Source organism: Cervus canadensis, chromosome X (assembly GCF_019320065.1).
Source record: "Cervus canadensis isolate Bull #8, Minnesota chromosome X, ASM1932006v1, whole genome shotgun sequence".
Classification (NCBI taxonomy): Eukaryota; Metazoa; Chordata; class Mammalia; order Artiodactyla; family Cervidae; genus Cervus; species Cervus canadensis.
The window spans coordinates 70505022-70522849 of NC_057419.1; the positions used below are offsets into that span (position 1 = coordinate 70505022).

Here is a 17828-nt window from a genome sequence, read left to right on the forward strand (position 1 = left end):
CTACACAAGCCCACGGACGATGGCTGGAATGGAAGTTCCTACACTGAATCACTAAAGTAATGCATAAGTTCTATTATCAGTGTTTTCATCACATCGATTTTTTTAAAAACTAAAAGCTACTTAGGTAATATTTCCCTTTAGCAATTTTGCCCTCTGCAAGTTCCTTTAGGATTGATTTTGTATCATTTTCAACATGAATATGTATTAGCTACTTATGTCATTGATTTCAAACATAAAGCTAAATGGTAAGAGATGTATTTCCTGGGAGCATCAGCTTCCTGATTCTGACAGAATTATACAGTTAAAATAAAACTAATTCTTTATACAGTAAAATTATTTTAAATACTTTCTCATCTAATTTAAAAACTATTTTGTGTAAATAATGTTTATTTTGAAAATACTGATTTCTGTTGGTAATCATATGTTTGACCTCCTGAGTTCTTATATAAACACTTTGAGATTAATAAGTGTTGCTTATGTTCACAAACTGAAACCAAACACTTGATTCTGATTATAGCACTGAAAATTAAATACAGTGAAGTAACATTTAAATACAAGGGGACCCCATAATAAGTTTCACAGATTTGCACTGACTCTTTAGAAAATAACATTTTCTATAATACAAGGTGACAAAACATATTTGATGACACATCCTGTCCTTCCCTTTGGTTTGGAAGCCTTCAATGTAAATTTCATTTTGACTTGTGTTGATTCACCCTTTTGAGTTAACTTGCCTGGCATTTGCACATAATCTCATTTGCAGAAAATCATAGAGGGAAAAGAGGAAGTAGAATAGTAAACAAAAACAGCCACGAACACATTCATGCCTTTCCAGGAAGTGATCAAATATAGGGCTTGATTTTTTTGTTTTGTTTTTTTTTTGTTTGTTTTTTTGTTTTTTTTGTTTTTGTTACTTTTGTTTTGTTCTGTGTTTTTATATATATATATATATATATATTTATATAAGGGTACATCAACTCATTTAAAAAACGGAAACAGCACACTCTCCCCCATTTTCATGCCCTTGATCTTCTCTTCTTAGCACTCTGTAGTGGTCACTGTCAAGTGACTAGCACACTTTTGGGTCTGGAGTGTATTCTGACGAGCAGTGAATTAAATGTTAAGACAGTTAGACCCCACCCCCCTACCCCTTCTCAGAGTTTACACGTCATGCCGCCATTAGAAGGGTAGAGGTGGGGAATGAGGTGGGACAAGGAAGAGATTCAGGGCTCTGATTGGTGGGGCCCTCCTATGAGCAAGTGTTCTCATTATTTTTTTTTCCCGAGTGGCAATGCTGGCATTCGTTGCACTGCTTTCTGAAGGCCCACATGGCCCTGCTGATCCTAGGTAGAACCCAAGAGAGGATCCGGTGCTCCTTGTCCCATCGGATAGATTTGTCCAAGCACCCCAAGGAAATGTTAAAAGCAAAACAAAAATCAAGGAAAGGAAATAAAAACCCATTCTAAAACTAAACTAATGAAGCAAAAAAGGGTTTTCTATCTATACATAAGTCTCTTCTTTAAAAAAAGGTAAATTTACAAATTCCAATGACATATAAAACAAAGTCAAAAAATGTAATGGTAAGAGACATGGTAAAACAGGAAGACACTGATGCTACAAAGAAATTGCAAAAAACATATGTACAAGACCCTGTTTTTCCTCATGTTCTAGAGATTGTAATGCATGTTTTTTTTTTTTTTTTTTTTTTTTTTTTAAACAGCAGCAGTCGAGGATTTAGTTCCAGGCACTGGACTGCAGACTCTACTCAAACTCCCAGGGACGGGGTGTCCCTTGCTTTTCTGTCACCAGATCACACTGGATATACTGGTCTCCCGTGGCAACAGCGGCAGGATGGCACTGTTTGTGTGGGCCTCGTCTGGATTCTGCTCCCTGCTCGATTTTGTCTGTGGCCGCTGCCCGTTGATGAGTGTCATAGGGATGTTACAATAGGTATGCTGATTGCCTATGGAGGTAAGAGGCAGGGTGCCAGTAGGAGGTACGTCATACTCGTAGCTTCGGTAGTAGTGTTTCTGACGCATTTGTGAATGGTAAGTGTTATGAAAGGTGGACCGGAGATCTGGATGGGCAGTGGCTAGAGCTGTGGAGGTGGCGGCAGCCATGGAGATGGCTGAGACAGTCTGCAGCTCCCCAAAAGGCCCCTGCTCACTAACATCTAAAGCCTGCTCATGTGTAATGGGTTCTATCCTCTTAAAAGGCATTTCGTATTGTAAACGTTTCCAGAACTTAGAGTTCAACTTGTTGCATTTTGGTCCATGCCACTTAATGACGGTCAGGAGCTTGATGGTGTGCTTGAGGGCCTCCACCTCCTGGTAGTTCATGATTCCTCGTAGCTCACTGCACTCAATGAGTATCACTTTAATTTCTCCAGTCACAAGCATGTTTCGAAGTCTGGTCTCCAGCTCAAAGATGCTCCAGCCTCTTCTGACTACGTAATTGGGGGTCATGACAATAATCAGCCGCTTGCTCTGATCTACACACCTTGCCACATCTTCAATGTATGCTACAACAGAGAAAAGGGTTTATCAGAATAAGTAAATTGAACATTTGGTCCAGAAAGCCCCAGTGGATTCTCTTTCACACATGAAAATGAGAATTGTTGATTGTTAGGTAAACCCTTAAGAAGATGAAAATAGCCAATGATCACTTAGAAAAGAGGATGGGGCTTTTGCTTCTCTTAGTGATAGAAATATCTTCCCAGGTACAAATCTCTCATTTGGTTTTTTTAAATGTCAAGGCTCATAACATGAGACACTTTATAGAATAGTGGAAGTGGCTTCCTCAGGGGTATCAAAACTTATTTTTCATTTGAACATATCATGCCATTTCTTGAGACACTGACAGATGTAGAAGAAGCAAAAGTTAAAATTTTATCTAAAAATGATGACTACACAGACAGATACAAGGATACTCACACTCTTAAATGAAAACATTAACTTACTTCCAGTTGGGATTAAATCTCTGTCTGGTATAAACAACTTATATCCATAATGCTTTTCAAGCATATCAGGCAGGATTTCAAGAGCAAAGCGTTCTTCTTCCCCAGTCTCTTGATTCCACTGGTCAGGATCCACTTTGGTATATGATAAGTATGCATCGTAATCTTTATTATCTGTCAAGAACATTACAGAGTAAAGCTGAAGTCACTACTCTACAAAGAAAGCAATAGGACATGAGAACAATCATCTTATTTCATAAGTATCTCCAAATGTCCCACTTCTCGGAGACCAGAGGAAGAAGTTTTTATTAATTTTCATTAATAATTCAATAATGCCAAGTATCGTGGAATGAATTTGGGGGTATAAAGGAGTTACATTTTGTTGTTATTAAGACAGTAGGAGAAAAATTAATGAAAACAGCAATGAAATGTTAACATTAAACATTTTTGATGCATAGATCATAGAGAATTTTGACAGCTTATAATAGCCACATATTTGGATAATATGTTCTTATTCTACGTAATTGTACATTTCACCTAATCCTTCTTTTGATGATTTTACCCTGTTGAAAAAAAAGAAAGAAAATTGAAATTGGCTTGGCTGGCTTGAGGAATGGTTTTTAGGTTGTGTGCTGTGTGGTTTTAGGTCGTGCTGATTTTCTTTTGGGGAAAAGATAAAACAAAATTTGGAATAATTAATTTTTCTTTGGGAGCTGGTTCTTAGAGTTCAGTATTAAGACTATTAATATGCTGAATTATTATAGAAAAACATATTGTTTTCCTGATCCTCACTTATCTTACATGTAAATTACTGCCTAATTTTATTTCATGTTAATCAGTTTGACTGAAAGAATCAAAAAGTATAATACAAATGAATTAAACTTAGTTCCAAAATTTGATTTCTTTCCTCATTCTTCTCCCTTTTTACATGAGAACCCTTCAAATATTTGATGACTACTATTGTGCGTTATCTTTATCTTAGCATAAACATCCCAAAATTCTCATTTGTTGTTTCTTAGAACAAGAAGTCATTGATCTTCTGCAAAATCTCATCTGTCAATTTCCTTTTCAGAGTGTGATATCAGGATTCATAATTCACTTCAATTCTAAATACTATCAGTAGGACATGTCTGTCAATATCAATATGCTTAGGTCTCTTTTGTGCTTCCTTGATGATTGTCATTGATTTTTTTGATTATTAGATTTGATTATTATTAGATCAAGTTGAGTTGAAACACTCATATTTCAGAACAAAAGGATGTTGGCATTTGGTATAGAAAATTTAAAATATTTGGGGTATAAAATATCAAAGATAGAGGGGCATCCATGACTTGCTCTGGGTGGCTCTGGGACACTCCTTTTGACTTCAAAGACACTAAAATTCACTTCTGAAGGTACATATGTATGTTCATTTAGTAGTCTGATAATCCTGAACTACCTATAAGTCATTCTATAGCTTATTATGGAAAACTCAGAGAACTGTTTACTTCACTTAAAGTTAACACAGGCATATAAGAAACTCTACTACAGGATCCCTGGGAAAATAAAAACCTTTAGCTATGGAAAATTTTTTTAAAGCAACCTTCAGGTAATAAAAAAAAAAGTAATCATCCCAATCATGTCATATTTTGGTATTTGGCATTTTCTTTATTCTTTAAGCAGGATATAATTGTACACAGTAATTCAATTTTCACAAAAATGATAATTATATTTATTATACCATGTCTATGCAGATATGCCAGAGGTCTATAGTGGTACCACTTTGTTGACATAAATACTTGAGTAAGAAATAATAGAAAATAGCACATAATAAAGCTACAATACCAGTTAATATTCAATTAAAATGTCCATTTATTAGATAATCACATGCCATATCTATGAGATAAAGTCTTCCTACAATATGACCCACAATATGGGTCAGTAACTTCCAGTCTAGTAGAAGACATAGACAAGTCCACAATCTATTTCCAGAGGATAAATATGTTGCAAAGAATAGTACAAGCGTCATGGGCTAATGGGAGGACTCTTTAAACTAGACTGAAGATTGCATAATGATTTCATGCATATACTATTATTTTTCTGGGATTATTTCTCTTCTAATTTTTTACAAAGTACTATAAAATACTGAAGTTTGCCCAATCTGGGATGGGTAATGACTAGATCCTCATTCTTCACCTTTTGTCTTGTATAGGCTCAAAAGCATTTGAAAACCAGATCAATATGAACACCAAAGAGAACAGAGCACTTATGACCACATGTAAACAACTGGTCCACCAATACTAGTAAGTTCCAGATGGATGTCACTTTTGCTTACATGACACTGTTTCTGGTTCTCCTGCCTCATCCATGGACATCTCTCTTCCAATTCATAAATGCTGTTATTTCTTAAGATGTTTTCGGTGGCCCGTTTCATTTGTCTCTCAGCCTACGATCCCTTACAAATCTCTTTTTCTCCCATTACATCGACAACCACGTCTATGTAGATGTCTCCCTAACTTAGATGTCCAATCTTGTCTTCTTTCTCATGAACCTGTAACCTGGACATTCAACATGTTCACAACCAAACAAACTTTCCATCTCAAGCTTTGTTCTTCATGTTTTATTACACTTAAATTTAGTAACATAAGAATCTCACGTCTATAGTCTCTAAATGTCAGATGCATGTTTCATTTATCTCTTTTCCTTACCAATAATCTCACAGCCATTCACTGGTAAAAATCCTTTGGATTGTTTCCATCCAGGGTGAGGTCCTACTCTCTTCTCAGCCGCTATAATTATATTTTATTGGGTCTTTCCTCTCTGTTTCCTTATTCTTCTGGCCCATTCCACATATAATCAGAAAATTTATTTTTTTAAACCTTACAACTGATTACGTTTATGGTAGCTTGAGAAATACTTATGGCTACTCATTGTCAAAAAGCCAGCAGCTATCTCTGCCTTTGGTTTCCTTTCAATTTGAGTCTGATATCTTCGAGTTGAAGGTGATCTCTTTTACCACATATATTATTGTGCTCACATCTTATCTTCTTTCTTTGACCACAAGATCCTTGATTCAGATATATGACTAGGGATTAGTAGATGCTCAAACATATCTGTTGATTAAATGAATGAATGGCCTCTCGTTTGGGTATCACGTGACATATATCCTTGGCTAATGGAGAGATTTTCTCAAGATTTGGGCCATTTCCTAGGAGAGATGGCTTTGGTGATACATACTTCAAGTTGCCTGGACTCCTCAAGTAATTACTAAGAGTGACAGGGTCAAAGTTTAGCAGTTTCTTTGAAATAATCTTGAACTGTATTTTCTCACTGTGACTCATTGAAGGCTCAGAGTCCTTGTAAGCTTCTCTGAGAAAGTGGTTTTCATACTTAAGCATGAATGGCAACAATTTGGAAGACTTGCTAAAATACAGACTGATAGACTCCACCTCCGGAGTGGAGTTTAGATATTCTAAATTCAGAATATCTAGAATAGGTCCTTAGAATTGGAATTTATAGAAAACTCTCAAGTGATAACTGCTGCCAGCTCAGGGACAACACTTGGAGAAACTCTGCTTTACGACAGAGTATAGGTACTCCAGGCATAGGTATTGGAGCTTCCCAGGTAGCTCAAATGGTAAATAATCTACCTGTGATGCAGGAGACCTGGGTTCAGTCCCTGGGTTATGAAGATCCCCTGGAGATGGGAATGGCAACCCACTCCAGTATTCTTGCCTGGAGAATTCCATGGACAGAGGAGCCTGGTGGGCTACAGTCCATGGGGTCACAAAGTGTCGGACATGACTGAGTGACCAACACTTTCACTTTCATAGGTACTCCAAGGTCTCAAAGGTATCAAAGAATTGCAGTCAGCTGCCAGGTAACTGATCAAAAGTATCACAAAGCCTACACACTGTAGCCTCAGCTCCATGATAAGGGGACTTGATACTTACAAGCTGTGTGCTCTATTTTATCTAGAAATAAGATGAAAATCCATGAAAATCCACACTTTCATCAAAAAGGGGATAAATTCGTACCTAGACTAATATATTCAGTAATCATATTAAGATTAAATGAACCCCGGGAATAGGTACTGTGGTCTCAGTCAGTTTTCTATCTCTTTATGTCATCTGGATGAGTTTGCAACATTTAAGCTAATATCCCCCAGGTAAAAAGGAGATGTTCACATGGAGGTTATTCTGGTAAGAAATAGGACTAAAAGGCCCCTTGCAAGCAGCTACAGCAGCATCCTTCCTCAAATCAATGGACACTTGATTGATATCTAATTTCTCTCTTTCCCCAGAGTCTATGTCAGTGCAGTACTGGGCTAGGCATTTATTTACCAACAGGTGCAAACTCCTGATTTGAAAATTATCAGACTGAAAATACCATGTCATATATCATGCTAAATGCAGTAACGTTTCCTGAGTCAAAAACATACAGATTCTAAGGTTTCTTCTTTTTTTTCAGTTACCTGCTGAATCAGAGTCATGGGAAATATCTCTTAGATATTTTTTATGTCTGTAAGAATGCATATTGACTAATCTTAATATGTATAAGAAATTGAAAATGTGAGATTTTTTATAATCATAGAAAAAACAAAATTATGCTAAGATTTTTAAAGGATAGGACTGTGATCTTTCAAATTCAACTTCAGTTTATAAATAGCTGAAAACGAGTTAGTCATAGAAGGACAGTACCACAATCTATATCTTAATCTGAACTTTATTCTCTAAATTTGATTTTCTGTAATTTAAACCCTCAAGTATAATTCTGTTGACTGCAGAGATGGAAAGCATTTGACATACACACCTTCTGTAATAATATTCATAGGTTCTAATATAGTCATTGGTTTACTCTTTCCATGATTTTCAAGAGATTCTCACTGTAATGTCCCACAAAAAAAGAAAAATAGGAATAAAGTCATCAAGGTGGTCCAATAAGCTATCATTTGCATATATCCTCTCTTCTGCAGCACAGAGCCAGCCCTGCCCACCCAAGGATCCATCCAGTGACCAGGTATTAGCCGGAGGGTGAGCTGGTGGGAGCCATACCCATCCACACACCTGGCAGTAAGACACAACTGTGGATCCTGAAGTGAAAACCTGTCCAAGTGTTATACTACTGAACAAGGTTCTAGAGGTATTCCTATCCACCCAGAGACCAGATAGGACCCATATGAACCTGAGCTCCAATCCAGAATGATTAGGTTTCTGGAAGTAATTGCACTGGCCTGGGGAACAGACAGAAGAACTTTACCTGCTAAAGTCAGTCTGGAAAGACTAGCAGAGATATTTGCTCCTTCAAATGTACAGACACCAATGCAGAGATACATGGATCACAAAGAATCAGGCAAATATGATATCACCTAAGGAAAGTAATAATGTGCTAGTAACCAACACCTAAGAAGTGGAGGTCTACAACTTGTGAGATAAAAAAGTAAAAATAGTCATCTTAAAGAAAAGCAGTGAAAATAAATACAGGCAGTTTAACAAAGTCAGGAAAATAATGCATGAATAAAATGCGAAAGTCGCAAAGTTGTGTCCAGCTCTTTGTGACCCCATGGACTATGCAGTCCATGGAATTCTCCAGGCAAGAATACTGGAGTGGGTAGTTGTTCCCTTCTCCAGGGGATCTTCCATTTAATACAGAAACAGAAACCACAAAGAAGAACTAGACAGAAATTCTCAAGCTAGTAACCACTTTGGCTAGTGAATTCTACCAAATATTTAAAGAAGAATTAATGCAATCCTTTGCAAACTCTTCCAAGGAAAAAATAAAAGAGGAGGGAATATATCCAAATGAATTTTATGATGCCAGCATTATCCTGATACAAAAACCAGATAAGAATACTACAAGAAAACTACAAATCAATATCCCTAATGAATACAGATACAGAAATTCTCAACAAAATACTAGCAAACCAAATTCAACTGTACCTTAAACAGATAATATAACATGATCAAGTGGGATTTATTCCTGGGATGCAAGGATGGATCAACATGTGCAAATCAATAAATGTGGCATGCCACATTAATAGAATGAGGAATAAAAATCATATGATCCTGTCAATAGATTCAGAAAAAAGGATGTGACAAAGCAGTTTATAACTTCATTATAAAAGCTCTCAAAAAGTTGGGTAGAGAAAGAAAATACTTCAACACAATAAAGGCTAGGGGACTTCCCTGGAAGTCCAGTGGTTAAGACTCTGTGCTCCTAATGCAGGGGGCACAGGTTTGATCCCTGCCCAGGGAACTAAAGATCCCACATGACACATGGTGTGGCCAAAAAAATATGAACATAAAATATGAACACAGTAGAATATTGTTTTGTAGAATATTATTCAGCTATAAAAATGAAGGAAACCTATTTTATTTGGGTGGGCCTTGAGGGCATTATGCTTAAGTGAAACAAGTCAGACAGAGAAAGACAAATATTGAATGATCTCACTTACAATGTGGAACTGCAAAAGCTGAACTAATGGAAAAAGAGAGTAGAATGGTGGTTGTCAGGGGCTAGGAGTGGGGACATGCTGGTCAAAATAAATAAACTTCCAGCTATAAGAAGAATAATTTCTAGGGATACACAGAAAGCTTGATTAATAATACTGTATTATATACTTGAGTGTGGCAGAAAGTAGATCTTAAATGCTCTCACTACAAAAAGAAATATTTATGTGCGGGGAAGGATGTTAGGTAATGTTATTGTGGCAGTCATTCCATAATGTATATGTGTGTCAAATTGTCACATTGTACCTCTTGAATGTATACAATGTTATATGTCAATTATATCTCAATAAAGCTGGGGGGAAGAAGAGAAACAAATAAAAAATACCAAACCTAATCAATTAACTAGCTGCTTTGTTACTTTAAGTCAAACAACTAGTCCAGTAGAATTTTCTCCTTCAATTTACTGAATCAACTACTATGTTTTATAAAAAGATATATTTGAGGAGAAAAAAAAACTTGGTCTAGATAGTGAAGAAATAAAAATATAAATTAAAAACATTATTAAGAAATTTTGATGAGAGCAGGAAAATATAGAACTGTGTATCAGGAATAAAAAAAGTGGTTTAGAAAAATGATAAACAAACATTTTTCCTTTTGACATATGAGAGGATATTAGTCAATTCTCTTTAGAAGGACTGAGAAGCCGAAGAATCCATGGATTTTTTTTTTTTAGAACAATAGAGCTTTTAAGAAAATGTAGAATGAAGACTCCCTTATCAAGATGAAGGTGGTGGCTATATTGGATATGCGCTAGGAAAGAGATTTACTGATAATATAAATGGCTTGAGATTGACATTCAGGTCTTTGGGAGTTTTTAACCTTTAAATACCTATTGAATAGTTGTCAGATGTTATTGGCAGGTGGCCGTTTCTTCTTAAAATTTATTTTCAAATATTTATAGTCACAAATGTGAAACTGATTAGTGACAGAGGCTATTATTCAACAAATGGATTACCAAAGTGAGACTGGGGTAGGGTTCCATGGTGAACTGTGTATTTCATTTTAAAGATGATTTTCTACTTTTGCATGTAGTACATTAGCAGAGAATTATGTGATCATTAACAACTAGCATTGATATAATTTGAATACATAAGAGATTTTTTAAAAATTAAGTCATTTCTTTCTTGTATTTCAGACTTGACCTTCATATGTTTTCTTACATTTCCAACTAATAATTTTTCATTTAAAACATCTGCAGAAATAGATCTTTGAATAAAAAAATTATGCACATATTAATATTTAGATTTTGTGATTACTGAATGTCATTGTTTTAATAAATTCCACTTTTCATGTCAATTCAGCCAGGGCAGCCTCTGACCATTATATTCTAAAATAAATCTGCTTTATTTTTACACTTTGAAAATTTAACAATATTGCTCTAGTTTACATGTTTGATTACTTGGTACTTTTCTGGACTCTTTGATTCCATAGGACCTCAAATACTGAAATGTGTCACTAATTAAAATATCTATGGTATGATACAGTGAAGGAAAAAAACAGCAGCTGAGCTCAAATTCAGACTGCCATTAATTTTATTTTACTCATTTGAGACTTCATTTCCAGATCTATAGAATTGCAGCTCCCTAAAGAATATGTCTAGGATTAAATGAGTCTCCACCATACAGTGAAATGCTTGGCCCAATGCAGGTATTCAGTAGATACTAGTTTCTTTCCTTTGAATCCTTAAGAGGACAGTGGGAAGTGTAGATGGTAAAAGTCTTAATTAGGAGGGTAACACCATATTTGCTTGGGTTTATTTCTGTGTTCTCATTCTATCCCATTGGTCTACTTGTCTTTTTATGCCAGTATATATATATATATATATATATACTGTTTTGAATTGTGATAGTGAAGTGAAGTCACTCAGTCGTGTTCGACTCTTTGTGACCCCACGGACTGTACCTTACCAGGCTCCTCTGTCCATGGGATTTTCCAGGCAAGAGTACTGGAGCGGGTTGCCATTTCCTTCTCCAGAGGATCTTCTGGACCCAGGGATCGAACCCAGGTCTCCTGCATTGTAGGCAGACATTTTACCATCTGAGCATGAAGTGCGATAACTCCTGCTTTATTCTTTCTCAGGATTTCTTTGGCTATTTAGGGTCTTTCATGGTTCCATATTAATTTTAGTAGTGTATTTTCTACTTCTGTAAAAAAAATGCATCTGGACCCTTGATAGGGATTGCATTGCATCTACAGAAGGCTTTTGCTAGAATTGCCATTTTAACAGAATTAATTTTTTCAATCCATGAACACAGGATACCTTTCCACGTGTTTGTGTCTTCCGCAATTTCTTTCATCAATGCTTTGTAGTTTTGAAACTTAAACTCATGGAAAAAAGACCAAACTTAGAGTTATCAGAGGTGGAGGATAGAAGAGGGAAAATTGGAGGAAAGTGGTCAAAAGTTACAAACTTCTAGTTATAAAATAAGTAAGTACTATGGATATAATGTACAACATGACTATACCTAACACTGCTGTTCAATATACAGGAAAGTTGTTAATAGACAGTAAATCCTATGAGCTCTCATCACAAGGAGAATTTTTTTCCTTTTTTCTTTCTTTTATTTTTATTGTATTTATATGAGAAGATGGATATTAGCTGAGCCTATTGTGGTACTTTTTTCACAATACATGTAATTCAAACCATTAGGTTATATGCCTTGAACTTGCAAAATGATGTATGTCAATTATTTCTCAATAAAACTAGGGAAAAAAAGAAAAAAGAGGGTAAGAGTTGGCAGCATGCTATAGGGAACATGAGATTTGGAGTAAAAAGGCTTGATTCCTATCACTTAGCTTACGATTTTGAGTAAGGTATACACCAAAATCAGCTATATTGGTTTCTCCTTCTGGAATTCAAAAACACAGTCTAGATCGTTCACATGTAAGCAAATTATCTAATTACCACCACCAAAAAATACCCCCAAACAAACAAAAAACCCGAGGGTGTTTCTAAATGATTTTACCGAAGTACTGTGTGTCACAGAAGACAATGTTTCATCATGAGGACAATGATTCCTGAAACTCTTAATGTCAGTAACCTTATAATTGAAGAAGAATGAAAAATAAATTCTATGACATAAGACTGTATAGATACCAATTTATTTCAAATGCTTTAAATGGAACAGTTCTTCACATTTTCCAAGGTCAGTGGGTAGAGATTACGAAGGATTGCTCTGACTCACTTTGTCCAATATCTGTAATAATTCTTAAAGTAGAACTAGAAGAGATCTGTTTCTTTATCTTTAAAATAGGAATCATATTAGTTATTATAGTGTTTGCATAAGCTTGCCCTGCCAAGCCCTGCCATTATTATGAATAAGCACATCCCTCAAATCCCATACATAGGAGATAAAAGCAAAAGGAAGCATTTTATGATCTGAGAAAAACAAACAAAAAGTAGATTCACCCTGTCTAGCACAAGATCCTCCCCCCCAAATGAAGTCTTAAGTTTGTTCCCATAAGTTATACCCTAATGAAATCTTACATAGTACCCTACTGACATCTACCAATACAATCATCAGTGTAAGACAGCTTACTCTTTGCTGTTTTCTTTTATTCATAGACTATAACATTATAATCTTGTTTTTCTTTAAATATCTGTTATATTTTTTTATTTGTAGAGTCAATTCTAAAATCTAGACATCCTTGAAAGATTTTTGGAACAATTCTTTTATTCATGACTCTGAGCCTTTTGTTCCCATAAATCAATAAATGTGGTATGGAATCTTGAATTCATAATGATGTACAAGTAGTAAGTATTTACCAGTAAGTGCTCATCATTCAAAGTGAAAGAGCTATAAAAATGATGTTCCTGAAGTGCCATTTTAGTATAGATGAAGGAGAAAATAACTACATCTTGGGATTATGAGGGGAATCTCTGTAAGTCAGGGGGAAACACGAGCTGTATATGAAAGAGGAAAAGAGAAGGGAGGGAGAAGAGACAAGAAGAAAGCAAAGAAAGAAGGACAGCCTATCTTTACACAAGCATTTAAACAGAGTGGAAGGGAAATCCCAGTCAGAGGCATGTAGGGGCAAACGAGTCTGATGTTATTGGGATAACAGTATTTTCTTTGTAATTATTCTGGCAAACATGGTGAGATATCATATTAGTGTATATTCAGCTCTACAGACAGTAGGTTGCCTTTATCAGGATGGTCAGCTAGCATTTAATTAGAATAAGGGAACACTCTAGAGCCACTACAAACACTTCAGCTATTATTATTTCTCATCAAAAGTAGATGCTTCATGAATTAGCACAATGGATATTAGAAATCAAGTTTCACTGCTAAAATTAGCGACTTTTTTTTTACTAAGCATAATGGATTTTGGAAATGGACCCTCAATGTTGAAATCAGTGCTACTTAAGACATATGCCCAAGAAATCATAAACAAAATGAAAAGACAACTAATAGAATAGGATAAAATATTTGCAAATGATGCAATTGACAAGGGATTAACTTCCAAAATATCCAAAGAGCTCATAGAGCTCAATATAAGGGAAAAAAACACAAAACGAACAATTCAATCATAAAATGGGCAGAAGACCTAAATGGATATTTCTCCAAAGAAGACAGACAGATGGTTAACAGGTACATGAAAAAATTCTCAACATTAGTAATTATTAGAAAAATGCAAACCAAAACTACAATGAGGTACCACCTCCCATCTGTCAGAATGGCCATCATTTTAAAAAATCTACAAATAACAAATGCTGGAGAGAGTGTGGAAAGCAGTAACCCTCCTACACTGTTGTGGGGAATGTAGTACAGCTACTATGGAGAACAGTATGAAGGCTCCTTAGAGAACTGAAAACAGAATTACCATATGATCCAGCATTCCCACTCCTGGGTATATATCCAGAAAAAACGCTAATTCAAAAAGATACATGCACACCAGAATTCACTGCAGTACTATTTACAATAGCCAAGACATGGAAGTAACCACGCAGTAAATGTCCATTGACAGATAAATGGACAAGGAATATGTCCACATACACATACATGCAAACAATGGAATATTACTCAGCCATAAAAAGGGTGATATAACACCATTTACAGCAACATGGATAGACCTAGAGATTATCATACTAAATGAAGTAAGCCAGACAGAAAAATACAAATACCATACGATATCACTTACATGGGGAATCTAAAAAAAATACAAATGAAGTTATTTACAGAACAGGAATAGATCCAGAGATAGAAAATAAACTTATGGTTATGTGAAAGTGGGGGAGGGATAAATTAAGAGTTTGGGAATAACATACATGTTCTACTATATATAAAATAGATAAACAACAAGGATTTACTGTATAGCATAGGGAACTATAATGAATATTTTGGAAGAACCTATAAGGTGAAAAATCTGAAAGAGAATAAATATATTTATGTGTGTGTGCATATATATACACACACACACACACATATATATATACACATACATATATATATATATAAAATCAAATCACATTGCCATATACCTGAAAGTAACACAACATTGTAAATCAACTATACTTCAACAAAAAAAGACACGAGTAACTTAACATCATTTAGAGACACATCCCACCTCTCACATATCTAGTGGGGCCAGAGACCTTTCCACTTAGGGAAACTGTTTCAGACTTGATTCTAAATGGTCCTGTGTCCTAATGAAGAATATTCCTTCTGGGTTTTTCATAAATCCAAATTTATTTCAGAAAGAATTTTAAAAGTTATATGTAATAGAAAAGACAGTAATATCAGAGAAATTTCTGAAAAAATATAGATATAACATCTCAAATTATAATGCCCTACAATGTTGTTTTCATGTCTGAATAGTTCCTTTCAGTTCTTATCGACATGGAGACATAGCTCTCTTCAAAGCTGATCATCATAGTATACAAATCTTTTTATGTTCTGCTTTTCATTGAATACCATGACAGTTTCCTGTATCATACATCGTTTCCAGTTGATGAGGAATATTCTTAGACATCATTAGATGGTTAGCCTAATCCTGACACCGGGATTGTCACATGTGCCTCAGGGGCAAGGTTTTCTGGGAACTCTCACAAACATTCATGTGACACAGAGTTGGATCTTCTTCAAGTTGATAGGATAGGTTAAATGTTTGTTTATTAAGAAATGTATATGCAGCAGAATCTGTCCAAATTTTCTTTCAGTATTTTATGGAATCAAGGTGGTAGAGTAGCAATTAATCTTCTCCTATCCCTAACCATTAGAGTTAGCTCATTTACCCAAAGGGACCTGAGAATTATGGGTAACTGCATTGTCTTGGGTCCATTCTCAACAGCTGTGCTTGTCCAAAGACCAGCATTTCATTCTAACTGGGAACTATGTATGATCAAATTCTATGGGGTTGGCAAGGTTACACATGTTTAGTTGGGTCACCCTGTTACAGCAGGTGCTTTCTGAGTTAAGAAAGTTTTCTGCTCTGGCAGGCAGAAATATCGATAACCAAAACCAGGAGAAGTATCAATAATCTCAGATATGCAGATGACACCACCCTTATGGCAGAAAGTGAAGAAGAACTAAACAGCCTCTTGATGAAAGTGAAAGAGGAGAGTGAAAAAGTTGACTTTAAACTCAACATTCAGAAAACAAAGATCATGGCATCTAGTCCCATCACTTCATGGCAAATGGATGGGGAAACAGTGGAAACAGTGACAGACTTTACTTTTTGGGCCCCAAATCACTGCAGATGGAGACTGCAGCCATGAAATTAAAAGACGCTTGCTCCTTGGAAGAAAAGTTATGACCAACCTAGACCACATATTAAAAAGCAGAGACATTATTTTGGCAATGAAGGTCCATCTAGTGAAAGCTATGGTTTTTCCAGTAGTCATGTATGGATGTGAGAGTTGGACTATAAAGAAAGCTGAGCGCCGAAGAATTGATGTTTTTGAACTGTGGTGTTGGAGAAGACTCTTGAGGGTCCCTTAGACATCAAGGAGATCTAATCAGTCCATCCTAAAGGAAATCTACCCTGAATAATCATTGGAAGGACTGATGTTGAAACTGAAACTCCCAATACTTTGGCCACCTGATGCGAAGAGATGACTCATTTGAAAAGACCCTGATGCTGGGAAAGATTGAAGGTGGGAGGAGAAGGGGATGACAGAGGATGAGATGGTTGGATGGCATCACCGTCTCAATGGACATGAGTTTGAGTAAACTCCGGGAGCTGCTGATGGACAGGGAGGCCTGGTGAGCTGCAGTCCATGGGGTCGCAAAGAGTCGGATATGACTGAGTGACGGAACTGAACTAGCAGGCAACATAGCTGTTTAGTTGCTAAGTTGTGTCTGGCTCTTTGCAACACCATGGACTGTAGTCTGCCAGGCTCCCCTGTCCATGGAATTCTCGAGACAAGAATACTGGAGTGGGTTGCCATTTCCTTCTCCAAGGCAACATAGATGAAGGCTCTTTTTTTTTTCCCTAAGAATCACAGTAAATTTGTACTTAGAAAGAGAAGTTTGGCTGAGTATAGCGGATCAAACGGAGGGGAAGAGAATGAAGACTAAGAAAGTGTTGTAGGAGGTTTGCACAAGGCATTTGCAATGAAGAGTGAGGATATAGTCTATTTTCAAGAGGTACAATTAACTCATTATTTCCCGGGGGAGTTTTGCAGAAACCAATGTCCATGACCAGTGATTTTTGTCTGGCCCCAAATTTATTCTGTTATTTCACTAACACTTTCTGGGTTATTATACTGGATAGTTACACTTGACACACCTGTAAAGTCTTCTCCAGTACTGTGAGTTTCTTTTTCACTTTCTGTATCAGACTCAATCACTAAGGTTTTTTGTCTTTTTGTTGGTCTAATATTCACATCAGAAAGAAAGACAACGCCAAAAAATGCTCAAACTACTGCACAATTGTACTCATCTCACACACTAGTAAAGTAATGCTCAAAATTCTTCAAGCCAGGCTACAACAATACATGAACCATGAACTTCCAGATCTTCAAGCTGGTTTTGGAAATGGCAGAGGAACCAGAGATCAAATTGCCAGCATCCGCTGGATCATCAAAAAGGCAAGAGAGTTCCAGAAAAACATCTGCTTCTGTTAATTGACTATGCCAAAGCCATTAACTGTGTGGATCACAATAAACTGCAGAAAATTCTGAAGGAGATGCGAATACCAGACCACCTGCTCTGCCTCCTGAGAAACCTGTATGCAGGTCAGGAAGCAACAGTTAGAACTGGACATGGAACAACAGACTGGTTCCAAATAGGAAAAGGATTACGTCAATGCTATATATTGTCACCCTGCTTATTTCACTTACATGCAGAGTACATCATGAGAAACGCTGGGCTGGAGGAAGCACAAGCTGGAATCAAGATTGCTGGGAGAAATATCAATAACCTCAGATACGCCAATGACAT

The 17828-nt window shown here is 36.2% G+C and overlaps 1 protein-coding gene across 1 annotated transcript in view; it reads right to left on the reverse strand.

Annotated features, from left to right (window-relative positions):
• Positions 1 to 914: 914 nt before the first annotated feature.
• Positions 915 to 17828, reverse strand: part of IL1RAPL1 (interleukin 1 receptor accessory protein like 1) — a 1385702-nt gene continuing 1368788 nt past the window's right edge. Inside the window, exons 10-11 of the mRNA XM_043458964.1 lie at positions 2960 to 3130; positions 915 to 2521 (exon numbers count right to left, since the gene is read on the reverse strand). Coding sequence (XP_043314899.1) covers positions 1803 to 2521; positions 2960 to 3130 — 890 coding nt within the window. The 3' untranslated portion in view covers positions 915 to 1802. The remainder of the gene's footprint in view (positions 2522 to 2959; positions 3131 to 17828) is intronic.